At 43.1% G+C, this 12,325-nt stretch overlaps 1 protein-coding gene across 1 annotated transcript; it reads right to left on the bottom strand.

Moving 5' to 3' along the window:
- Nucleotides 1-6,390: 6,390 nt before the first annotated feature.
- zfp36l1a (ZFP36 like 1 zinc finger CCCH-type a) lies at nt 6,391-12,214 on the bottom strand. The gene is made up of 2 exons (XM_086049886.1): nt 11,965-12,214; nt 6,391-10,272 (listed from the first exon to the last, which is right to left on the bottom strand). Exons 1-2 carry the CDS (start codon nt 12,013-12,015, stop codon nt 9,214-9,216), a joined length of 1,110 nt encoding a protein of 369 aa, XP_085906012.1. The 5' UTR covers nt 12,016-12,214; the 3' UTR covers nt 6,391-9,213.
- Nucleotides 12,215-12,325: the final 111 nt, after the last annotated feature.

Here is a 12,325-nt window from a genome sequence, read left to right as displayed (position 1 = left end):
ACTCTTGGAAAAAAATACACTCAAATTCAGAATCTGGTTAGGCACGATGACAGTTTTTCCTCAAAATAAATGCGAGCGTGCTCCTTTATTCTGGTCAAGCCGCTATCGCACTGAGCGGCGAAGGTTTGCGAGTGTTTGCGAACGTAGAGAACGTTGGTTGTTCGTCAGGGCTCGTTCGAGGTCGCAAAGATGTTGACCAGACGTTCGCCAGCGGTTTTAATGGTCGCAAACATGTTTGAACAAGTTCAAAATGTCTTTGCGACGTGTTAATAATGTCTTTGTGACAACAAAAACTGTTTGCGACCGTTACAACTGTTTGAGAATGTCTGGCAAGCGTCTTTGCGACCGTAAACGAAGCTGGACGAAAAATCGACATTTGTTACCTTCGCAAACATTTGACGCTCAGTGAGATACGGGTTTCAAACAAACAACTTTTGGGGGGATGGCGGGGGACCTTTTGTTTCCTTTAAAAAAGGGACTATATCTACTGTACTAAAATTAAACTTAATTTTTAGACTATTACAATTTTTTTGCCTCCTTTTTTGTCGAAAAACAAAACAAAAAACACCAAAATAGGAAATTTTAAAAAATACGATTTTACTCTGGTAAATTATCGCTTTTTTTTCATCGAGAAGTACTCCAATGTACGTTATTATAGATTGCTACAGTACTTGTTTAAAAAAAAAAAGAAATTTTAAATGTCTTTATCATAAGATTACTACAAGTATGACTTTATTATCGGAAATATATAACATTGTTCTCATAATAGTAGTCGTTTTTCATCTAAAAATAAAAAAAAATCGGATGAATTACTAATTTTCTCAACCAAGAATTTTACGATATTCTGGTAGAAATACTATTTTTTTCTAAATGAAATACAGTTGAGCAAAAATCAATCTTTTAAAATTGAATTTCTTCTCAAATCCTGCCTGTTAATTGTCATTCAACAAAACATCAAATCCCTTATTTGTGTAAGATCACATTTTTCACTGCGCCCTTCACTGATTCAAGGCACTCATCCAGTGCCAGAATCAGCAAAGCAGCCCCAGACCACCACCAAATATGCTACACCTTATTGTTTCAGAGAGTAGGTGGTACAAATTTAGGCTCTTTGACGTGGTAATCGAGTTGCCCGGTGGAACCAAAGCACAACAGTGTCCGAATCCTCCAAAAGTCCCGACCGGTCCATTTGTGCCAGACTTTAGCCGCTCGACATTTGTTTCGTGGAACGCCGTGTTTCCACAACCTATCAAAGGCACATCTTGTACCGGCGCCCCCCAGCCGCCCCCCCCCCCCCCACCCCCACCCACCAACGGGCACATATGTTTTCGCTTCCTTTCTTGCACAGGTCAAGGGGTTCCTATTAGCCGCGGGGAAGAAAAGCACACGTGACATTGGATCCCCGGCGGGGTCCTAATGGCGGTTAACGCGAGGCCTGACCGGGCGGAGGGCCCGCCGGCTTTTGAGCCCCGAGGATCAGGGAGCGGTCGGCGCTGTTGCCTTGTTGCTGATCTGCAATCAGTCTGCCTGCGGCACACAAGGCAAAGATAACAGCTGACGTTTATTGCCCGCGGACCCGATTACAGCCAAGGGGTTATTGCACCCTCGGATAGGGGATAGGTCGGAGGTCATCACGACGGCGGCACGGTGGAGTTTGGGTGCACGTGACTCGCTTGTATCGGCTCGGACAAAATTACACTTGCGGTTGGTTTTCCTTCCTGACCTCCTTCTTACCTTTCTTGCCTTCATCCTTCCTTTCTGCCCACCGATCGGATTTTTATTTTGCGTCCTTCCTTCCTTTGCCGAAAAATACTTTTATGCCTTCCTTCCTTTGGTTTTACCCACACTTCGTCCTGTTTGACGTCTTTCTTGCCTTCTTTACCCCATGGATATTTTTTTTTGTTTCCTGTAAAATATTCCTTCCTTACCGCTTGCCTACTCTCCTTTCGTCTTCCTTCACAGTTGTTTTTCATGTATGCATCCTTACAGCCTTCCCTCCTTCCATTATGAACTCCCTTCCTGCTTTTTTTAACGTGAAACACATTTCTTTTTTCTTTTCCCTCCTTACCTCTTGACTTCCTTATGTTCTTCAGTCCTTCCTTTTCCCTCCCTCCCATCACAGCTGTTTTTCACTTATGCATCCTTCCTTCCTTCCATTCTGACCTCTTCTCCGCCTTCTTTACTTTCAAATCAGTTTTTTATTTCCTGGAACATTTTCCTTCCTTATCTCTTGACTTCCTTCCTTTTTTCCTCCCATCACGTCTGTTTTTCATTTCTGCAATCTTACACCCTTCCTTTATTTAAACCTTCTGTCCTGCCTTTTTTTTCCTTTTCCTACTTTCTTACCTTCCTTCCCTTAAAGTGGAACAAAATCAAAACTTTCTTTAGCATTTTTTTTTTGTATGTGCACGCACAAATCAAAACACTGATTTCTGATTAATCCTGCGTTTGTAGAATAAGAAATAAACAGAATGATCGATCACAGGGAGCTGCCATGTTGAGTGATATCGCCCTGTGGAAGTGACATCACAACTACAGTCGTGATTTTGCGTGCTAAAACAGCGCAATTGAGAAAGCGCAAACTGGAACTGCAACCGTGTCAGGCTGTCGGCATCAAAGGTAAATGTGTAAATTCACTTTGGTCTGTTAACCTGCCTTTGACAAGTAGTACGCCGGCTGTCGTAGGCACTCGCCAGATAATACCAGTGACTGGCGCCGTATTCAACAATTTTAAACAACGACAATGTAATTATCAAGACATTTTGTTGATGCGGTGTATTAGATTAGTGTTTGGACATGATTTCAGGATGGAGTTCTGTTGGAAGTTGCTGGCATGATTGCAATGTAAACTGCAACGTGCGGTCAGGCTAGCCTCCAGTCCAAAAAAATCCAAGTGGCTGGATTGACTTTGATTTTACCTTAGAAGGAAAGATTTCTGCCTTCCTTCCTATGTTCTACCTTCTATTTTCCCCTTTCTGACCTCTTTCCTGCCTTCAGCCATGTTGTTAGTGTAAGCAGAATCACAGCGTGCGCTTATAGGTCAATGTCGTTCACACCTATTTGCATTCGCTCAGGGGTGGAGCCCACGCAGCGTACATCATCGCCCGCCATGTTGGAAAGTGACAGGAAGAAGTCATGGAAGTTTTTTGCGCATGTGTGTGTTTTTGACGCTTATCAAAGTGAGATGCAGACAAAAAGCCACTTCCTGGTGTCAAGGTGCACCACGCAAACAGGAAGCAGACATCTTTCATGTCCTGCTCGACCACCCACACCAGAATCACTTTCACGTGACGTTACTGGGGTGTCAACATGGGTACACTTTCAAAATATTTTTCAACATTTTTTTTTTTTTTTACTTTATTATTAAAGCCTGCTAGTTTGTTTCATTAGCTCGGCTGTCCAATGTGGACATTTGTTTTTCATTAATTACCGTTTATTTATTAATTGGTATTTGTATTGCAAAAACTACCAGTTTTTATTTTTGTTATTGGTGTTATGGCAAAACTATGTATGAAAAACAACTGGATGCCCAAAATGACTGATTGCGGATTAAATGTTTGACATGCAATTTAAGACGAAACGATTTAATAATCATCATCCCTTTAAAATGTTCCTCTAATAGCGAGTGTATGAATTGAAGGTTTTTGTAATGAATATAATTTTCTAATTTAACTTGTGGTCATTTTATTGTTGTCAAATATCCCAGGAATATTTTATTTTTTCAAACATTATAACTTTGATTCTTATAACAATTCTGCCATTTTTAAATATAGACAATTTAGTACTCTGACACCAATGATTGTAATTTCTCGTGGGATTGAAAAAAAAAAAAGGAATTTATTTATGAGGAATTTGTACAAAAACATATAAGAGATAAAATGACCAGCAGACCTTTGCCATGGTCGCATGTCAACACAAATAACTTAAAACTATTTTTTTATAAATCTCATAAATGTGCGTTTAAATTGTATGATAGCAAACATTTCAAATGTTGAAATTGTACAAAAATGTGTAATACATCAAATGGCCACCGTGACTTTCTAATGGGTAGCATGTGAAAGCCAATGATTTTAAATATTTGTAACAATATAATAAACAGCAAAATAATTATTACAATATTAATCACTAAACATAATTTATCATTAGAAATAAGAGCATATGTTCTTCTGCCCCAAGGCGAGTAATTTTCTGAAGTATTTAAGTAGGAAATTCCACAAAATCTCCAATAATGTCGATGTGGTGAGGTTAGCGTGACAACGTGGGAATACCGGGAGACGAGCGGAGATTAGGAGGCGTGTGTGTGTTCCTGGGTGTGTGTGTGTGGGTGTGTGTGTGTGTGTGTGTGTGTGCGCGCGCGTCGAGGAGGCATGCAGGCAACAAGGAGAGGCCTTCATGGGTCAGCTGTGCCGGGTCAGCACCCTCCATTGTGCAAAGGGGAAGGGAGCGTTCCTGTTCCGGCTCTTTTGGCGCAATCCGAGAGAAGATAAACACACGCCAGCCGATGGGAAACCTGGGGGGAACCAAAGCACAGGTTTGAGGGAAAATGCTATGCTATAGACATGAGTGGGAATACATGCTGAGGTACACCTGAGCGAGCAGAGGTGTGAAAACTTTTGTGCTCAAGGGGCACATTGCATTTTTAGAGCAGTTATTCGTGGGTGAGGTTTAAAAAAAATATTTTATTGTGTATGTCAAAGTAAAATGGTTCATTTGAGTAATAAAATAACTTATTGTCATATGTACTGTTAATTATAATTATGAGTAATTACAAAATAATTTGATCGAATAATTACAAATATGTTAAATGTGTCAAATTTCTTGTCTAATAGGTGTGCATTTCTTTATACTAATATATAATTATTAATTATATGTTATTCATTTATCTTATATCGTATAACCATTTATTTTAATTATTAAAATATTAATATAAAATAATAATTTAAAATAATTTACTCTATTTTCACTGTTGAATAATTAGTTAATTAATTAAACAATTATTTTATTTAAAAAAATACAGAAAGAAATGATAAATTACTTTCAAATTGCTTACCAATATTTTCATGAAATATATCAAATAGTTAACTATATATATATATATAATAAAAAATAAATGCCCCTGGGCCACATGTTGCCCACCACAGTGATCAATTGTCCCCTGGGTGTCGAGTGATGTTTGAGTTGAGAATCAATATCGTCCATGTTGATTCTACGCTTACTGGGAACACCGTTAACTGGGCTAACCTCGCCATCATTGATCGCAGATCAATACGCTAATGTGTACTTTAGAGTCGAAAGTTTATCACCAGACGGGTCAGTCGCCTCTACGCCGCTCGCCAATCAACTAGCGCTGCCGTGCAACACCCTATAAGATTGTACCCCACCACCCGCCCCCTAAACAAATTTACATGAGAAATGTGAAAACCTTTTAGAACCTCCCCAAGAAATGAGAGGTTCAAAATACATGACTTTTTGGGGTGGAGCCATAATATGTCGCAAAACACTAAGCACATTTTCATGCTAAATGCTAGCATACAGTATGTCGTAAAAACTATCCAACCTTGGTGAGTATCCAAGCACATATTATGCGCGATGTGTTAGCATCTATCGCTGAACTTTAGGTCAGCACAATTCCGCACGACATGTTAGCACGTATTGCAATTATCACAAACTTTAACAAAGTCTATTTTAATTACATATGTTAGCATGTCACAAAGAATGGCCACTTTATCATGTAGCATATCATGTTAGCATATGTCGCAAGACTTTTATCAAACATGGCAAGCATCAAAACAGTCATGTGAGAAGTTGATGTTTTTAGCAACTACAATGCACATTTTTGCACGAGACGCTAGCGTAATTAATGTTAGCCTGTCGCAAAGATTAAGCACTTTCGTGTGAGATGTTAGCATTTGTCACAAAAGACAAAGTCAAACCTGGCAAGCATCAAAACACATTGTCATTTGAGATGTTAGCAGGTCGCAGACTTTCTGAGCGATGTTAACATCTCGCAGAACAAGCATTTTCATGTGAAATATTTTGAATTAAATCTTTTGAAAAATGGTGAGCATCAAAGCATGTTACAGAGATGTTAGCATATGTCATGAAGAACCTAGGCCTACCATCAATGCACATTTTCATGAAAGAGCTTAGCATTTGTTACAAAGGCTAACAAAACCGGCATTTAATTAGGTTGCCAAATGTTGTCAGCTATTTTATTGGTCATTCATTTCAATAGGCAAAGTGAATTTTGATGCATGTTTGTTGTCGTGAACGTCTCTAGCCTAAGCACACAGGATATATCTTTGCCATGGCAAAATGTGATGCAAATCCACAATGTTTGGCTCCTAAAGTTCCATCATTTTTCAATCTCCCAAAACGACGCAGACACACTTTTTCAACTTTTTCCGAAAAATTACGGGGTTTATTGACTTTGAACTGCAATCAATACTTTACAAAAAAACAGGAAGAGGCAACAGCACAGGACTGTAGTGACAAACATGGCTGGAAAAAAATACATTCAACAGTTTTTGTCATTTTACTTTCTTTGTGTCCCCACAAAAATCTGCTTTTTTTTTGTACAAAACGTGTGAAGGCAACAGGAAAAAAAGCAGGTCCTCCAACGAACTTAGCTACCTGGAATGTACGCAAACGAGGCACTTGAACTCAATTTTCCTCAAGCCATTTGGTCACAGCAGACTGGGTGAAGAGGAGGAACGTTATCCCAAAACAACAAAACATAAAAGAACAAAAAAAATAGTCCTAAAAGCACCCGAGTTTCTTCTCGAAAGCACTCAAAACGTGTAGGTTGGGGGGAAAAAAAATCAACAAGTTTGTTCCGGTGGAATTGCAGTTACGAGGGAAGACGTGAAATAAATAATCAAAACGGCAATGTTTTTTCCTTGTCGCAGTTTAAATTTGTTTTGACAAAAAAAAAAAGTGTAGTTGCAGAAGAGGTACAATATATTAAACTGTGGAGAAAACCAAAGAAAAACAAAGGAAACTGACAAAATGTCTTCACAATCTTTAGATTAATATGGAAGATCATAATTTAACATAAAAGAAAATATATTCTATTGTTCATTATCCAGATAAATACAAAAATTAAACAACAAAAAAGAGAAAAAAAACGCATATGATCACCAATAAATATGTTCTGATAAGTTAAATAAGCAGTGACAAGCAAAAAAAAACAACAACAACCTTCTGTCTGGAAAGTTATCAAATAATAATATTAATAATAATAATAACCATAATAATAACATTAATAAAAAATAATTATCAAAAGGAAGAAGAGAGCTTGGAGATCTTGTCAAGTGAGGTGGCCAATGATGATCAGCTTAATAAAGATAAAGAAAAAAAGAAGCCAGTGACCAGCAACAGGATGAGAAAAAAAAGGGGGGGGGGGGTGAGGGCAGGGGGAGTGAGGGGTGGGGGTGAGGGTGGGTGGAGACCAACTTCCAGTTCAAAAGTCCTTCCTGCAGACTCACCCTACATCACAATTACATAAGCACAGTAGTCCATTCACCCCCACGCAAAACACACAAACCCCATCCCCTAGGCACTTTTTCTTTGTATTTTTTTTTTTTTAACAACTAGTCATATCTTTTCAGGGTTGTGTATTTTTTCTTTGTTCTGGTTTTTTTTGGGGGGGGGGGGCAAGGAGGGGGGCGGCTAGTGCAATACAGTCCCCCGGTTTGTTTTCCAAGGCCACTTGTGCTGCTACACATTCAAGAGCAAAAACATACAAACAAAAAATTTGGCGGAAAAAGAACAAAAAAATAATTTTAAGAGTCCATTCTCACAATTTTCAGTTCAATTCCTTTCTGGTGGTTTTTGCTTTTTTTTTGTACTTTTTTGGCACTGTGACACATGGCGGGGCGCTTTTTTTTTTTTTTCCTTTACTCCCCTAAAACTCAATAAACTGGCTGTGTGCAGATTAGCAGGGATGAAATGATTTGCTGACGGTCGCTAAACTTGTGGGGGTTTCCAAACTGAGGCACAGGGGGCTCCAGATGGTTCACGATGACTATTTTTGGCTGTGCCCAGGGTTTCTAAATAGAGGTACAGTGCCAAAAAATGATTCGGGAGTGAATTTTTGGGGTGTTTTTTTTCCAAACTGAAGCTCGGGGCCCAATATGGCTCCCGGGTCTTTTTTTAATTTTTTTTACCCAAAATTTGTTTGCAGATCACTTTTTTGGAGTTGCCCTGTTTTCCAAACTCAGTGACAGGGGGGCCCAAAAAAAGTTTGCAGATTACCAGGTTTCACAAACTGAGGCACTGGGTCCCAGAATGGGTTCTCGGGTCACTTTTTTAGGTTTTCCAAACTGATTCTATAAGGTCACAAATGGTTCGCAAATCACTTTTTTTGGGTCAACTGGTTTCATATAGAAAGGCACAGAGCCCCCTAAATGTTACACGGGTCCCAAAATGGGTTCCTGGTCACTTTTTAATATTTTGGGGGCTCGGGTGTTGACAATAACTTTTTGGGGATGTCCAGTTTCACAAACAGAGGCTCGGGGCTGAAATTGTTTGCTAAATTGCTTTTTTTGAATCGTCCTGTTACCCAGATTGAGGCAAAAGTGGCTGAAAATGTTTTGCTGGTTGCAGGGTTTCACAAACTGAGGCACAGGGTCCCAAAACGGGTCATAAGTCACTGGGGTTGGGGCGGGGGTTCAAAATCGTTGCGTCTCTGGGGCCCGAAATGGTTGGTACCTTTGTTGGTATGTTTTTGAGGCTTCCCAAACTGAGGCGCGGGTCCTCGAAATGGTTTGCCAGTCACTTTCTTTTAGATTTCCCAAACTGAGGCCTAGCGGGCCCACTTTTCCTGGGTCGTAGATTGTCAGAGAAAAATGATCAAAAAGGTTTTGGGCTGTGAGTCTCGGGTGTTAAACTTCACACCCCCTGTCGCGGTTGGCGGCGTTCCGCCTATGAATTCCAAAATTCCTGGGGCAACCTCAAACCTCCCATCCCGCAAACCTTACACACAGGACAGCAAGTCGGTAAAAAGACGGGGGAAAAAAGCCAGCCTTGATGGCCGGTGTGTAAGGGGGCAAACGTTGGGCGGGGGGGAGGTGTGGGGCCCGGGGTGGGGGGGTATCCTGCCCTGACTGACTACGTCCTTGTGGCGGCACCAAGGAAGCGATGACGCCCGAGGCCTCAGGCCCCGTTCTCCTCGTGTCAAAAAATACAAAGGGGCAAGATAAGGCGTGCCGTCTAGTCGTCTGAGATGGAAAGGCGGCTGAAGATGGGGAGTCGGCGGGAGGTGTCGAGCGTGGGTGACTCTGAGCCGCTCAGGCTGCCGCCGGAGCTGCTCTGGTAGCCCTCCTGGTCCGAGAGGGAGTCCTGCGGGCTGGACGGGGACTCGAACATCTGGGGCGACTCCAGCATGGGTCGGAAGTAGTAAGGCCCGTTGGTGGGGGAAGGGGGCGCGCCGTTGCCGGGCTCGAGGGCCAGGGGGACGCCGCCCAGGCTGGGCCCGAACAGGTTGGCCAGCTCCTGGCTGGAGCAGGTGAAGGGGTTGCTGCTGGGCCAGTCGGGCACGTCGTCGGGGAAGAACATGGGCGGCGGGGTGACCGACGTGGGGCTGTCGCGGAGCCCCGCCGAGCTGGGGAAGCCAGCGAAGCTGTAGCTGTGCTGCAGCCGGGGCCGCTCCATCTCGCCCGAGGAGGAGGAGGAGCAGGAGGACGGGGTGGAGCCGTTGCTGGACTTGAGCGGCGGTCCGCGGCGCTCGTCGGCGTTGTGGATGAAATGGCAGCGGGGCCCGTAGGGGCAGAAGCCGATGGTGTGGAAGGTGCGGCACAGCTCCGTCTTGTACTTGGGGTGGCGGCTCAGGCTGCGCAGTTCGTGGATGCCGTGCGCAAACTGGCACTTGTCGCCGTACTTGCACGCGCCGTTCTCCTCGAAGGGCCGGCACAGCTCCGTCTTGTAGCGACTGGAGTTCACCTGGCCGCCCGTGGGGCTGGCCGGGCCCAGGCACTTGTGCAGGAGACGCTCGCCCGTCTCGGAGAAAGAGCGGTCGCGCAGCCGCAGGTGGTTCTCCTTGTTGCCGCCGCCGCCGCCGCCGAGGCCCGTGATGAGCGACGAGTGCTCGGCCGCCTTCAGGCTGTTGAGGAACTGGTTCTGGTTGAACTTTGTGCTGCTGCTGCTGCTGCTGACCGAGTGCCGCCGCTGGTACACCCCCGGGGAGCCCACCGCCTTCCTGTCCAGCAGGGCGCCCGAGACGTTGGCATGCGGGCCGGCCAGGTTGCCGTTGTAGCCCAACAGCTTGTTGTTCTGAGAGGACACACACACAACGCTTTTGTGAGCTAAGGTTTTTGCTGCATCTCAAATTCGGACTTGGCCACATCTGCCTCCAAAGCCATCGTTGGCCAGCTCTCAACTAAGCTGGGTATCATTTTTAACTGCAATTGCGCTATTGGGCCACAACAGTGCGGTGGCGCTGTTTCAGAAACACTTGGAAGTCGCTCCTAAAACCCTCAAAGAAGAGGAGTCGGAAATATCAGATGTTCTTTCTTTCCGCAAACATGTTGTATGGTTTTGTGGATGTTCTAACATCTAAGTATTGATTTGTTTTTCTTTTTGGGAGCATCTGAGTAAATCCAACCATCCATCCATTGTATATGCCACTTAAACTCAGTGGAGGTAGTAGCAGCTGATTTCGGGCTTGAGTCGTGGCACACCGTGAATGGGTTGCCAGTCAATTGCATATAGATATAAACAAACATTCACTCTCACATTCACACCTAAGGACAATTTAGAGTCTTCAGCGGACCAAACAAGCACGTTTCGGGGATTTGGGAGGAAATCCGAGTAGCAGAGTGCTAACCACCCCTCGACAGTGCCGACAGACCGTAGTAAAGCAACCCATAACTTAAGAGTGATTTCAAATGCACCGTCATAAGTCAGAAAGAGAAAAATAATTACATAAGACTCTTTTCTACAAGTTACAAAAAAAAAAAAATCAAACTGTAATTACTTATTTGTGTTTTGACTTTTCGTTTGGCCAAATTAAAATCAGGAGGCTTAAATATTCTGAAATGTGTCAATGAAACAACTCTGGAAAATGACAACACAACAGGACAACATTTCGTCACATTAAAGTTGTTTAACTTTGTTGTTTATCTGCATGCACTCGGACTTTTGTTATATCTAAAAGGTTCCTGCGTTTCTCCTTAATATTACAATATAATAGACGATCTAAAAAGGGTAACTGTTCAAGAACAAAAAAAAATGCATATGAATACTACACATGAACACTCGTTTGTACCAGTGGTGGGTAATGCTACAGCAATGATCAGAACGGTACCATGTTTGCCTCAATTTGAACCAGGAAAAACCCTGTTAGCGCTCTTTTTTTTTTTTTTTTTTTTTTTTTAGCCCTGGACGAGGCAGAGCGGATGCAGAGCCGTATAGAAGAACGGCAGCTGGTTTGGCTGGTTGCCCTGGTTAGGAATGTGTGGCTGCTCTCAGTAGAATAGAGCACATGAGCTGAGAGGGGAGGCCAGCAGGCCCACAAAAGAGGCGGCATCGCTTTAGAAAGACAAAGTGGCCATCCCGCTGCACTTCTCTATACACTGAGAGAAGCACGAGGGGGGAAATGGAGGGAAATCTCACACACACATACAACTAGACACGTTTATACGTGTTTTTTTTTGCCGAGATGGACAAAAACAGTTAATCCACGCCGGATAAATCTGGTCAATGATTACGCGAGCATGTGGCCGATTTTTTTTAGTGCTCGTTCATGTGTAACGAGCACGCTTAGCTCCACTTTTAAAGTTTTTTTTTTTTTTTTTAATTAAACGTCCATTGCTACTATGCATGGCTTGCAAACAAAACAGAAGCACTTTACGAGAGGGAAAGCACGCGTACAATTGATTAAAAGTAGAGCAGGAATAATCAAATCACAACGAGGGCGTCGAGCGATACATTCCTCCACACAAACAAGCGAGAAAAAAAAGTTACCTTATTGATTGCTTCGAAGTCGAAGAAATGCGACACCACAGCTGTGGTCATCTTTGCAGACACCAACTCCCAAAAAAGTTGCCAAACAAACCCAAAAAAACACAACCAATGTAGAATGTTTGGAAGTTGCGCACACGACTTGTTGCCGGACCGAGCGCGCGTGCGTGATTTGCGGATCCCTTGCGTGTGTGTGCGTGTATGCGTGTGTTATTGACCCTGCACAACTTCCCCCAGTGGCCCGCGCTCGATCGGACTTTTGCCTTATAACAGTGTAGCAGGAGGAGCCTCGAGCGCGGGGCGTTAACTTTCTGTTGAACTTTTTCTCCCCGCACCCCCACCCCACGCATCTCCTCCTCTTTTC

This window comes from Filicampus tigris, chromosome 13 (assembly GCF_054856515.1).
Source record: "Filicampus tigris isolate MCC_2025a chromosome 13, RoL_Ftig_1.0, whole genome shotgun sequence".
In the NCBI taxonomy this organism is placed as follows: Eukaryota; Metazoa; Chordata; class Actinopteri; order Syngnathiformes; family Syngnathidae; genus Filicampus; species Filicampus tigris.
The sequence above is the reverse complement of the archived record's forward strand: the minus strand, read 5'-3'. Positions and strand labels throughout refer to the sequence as shown.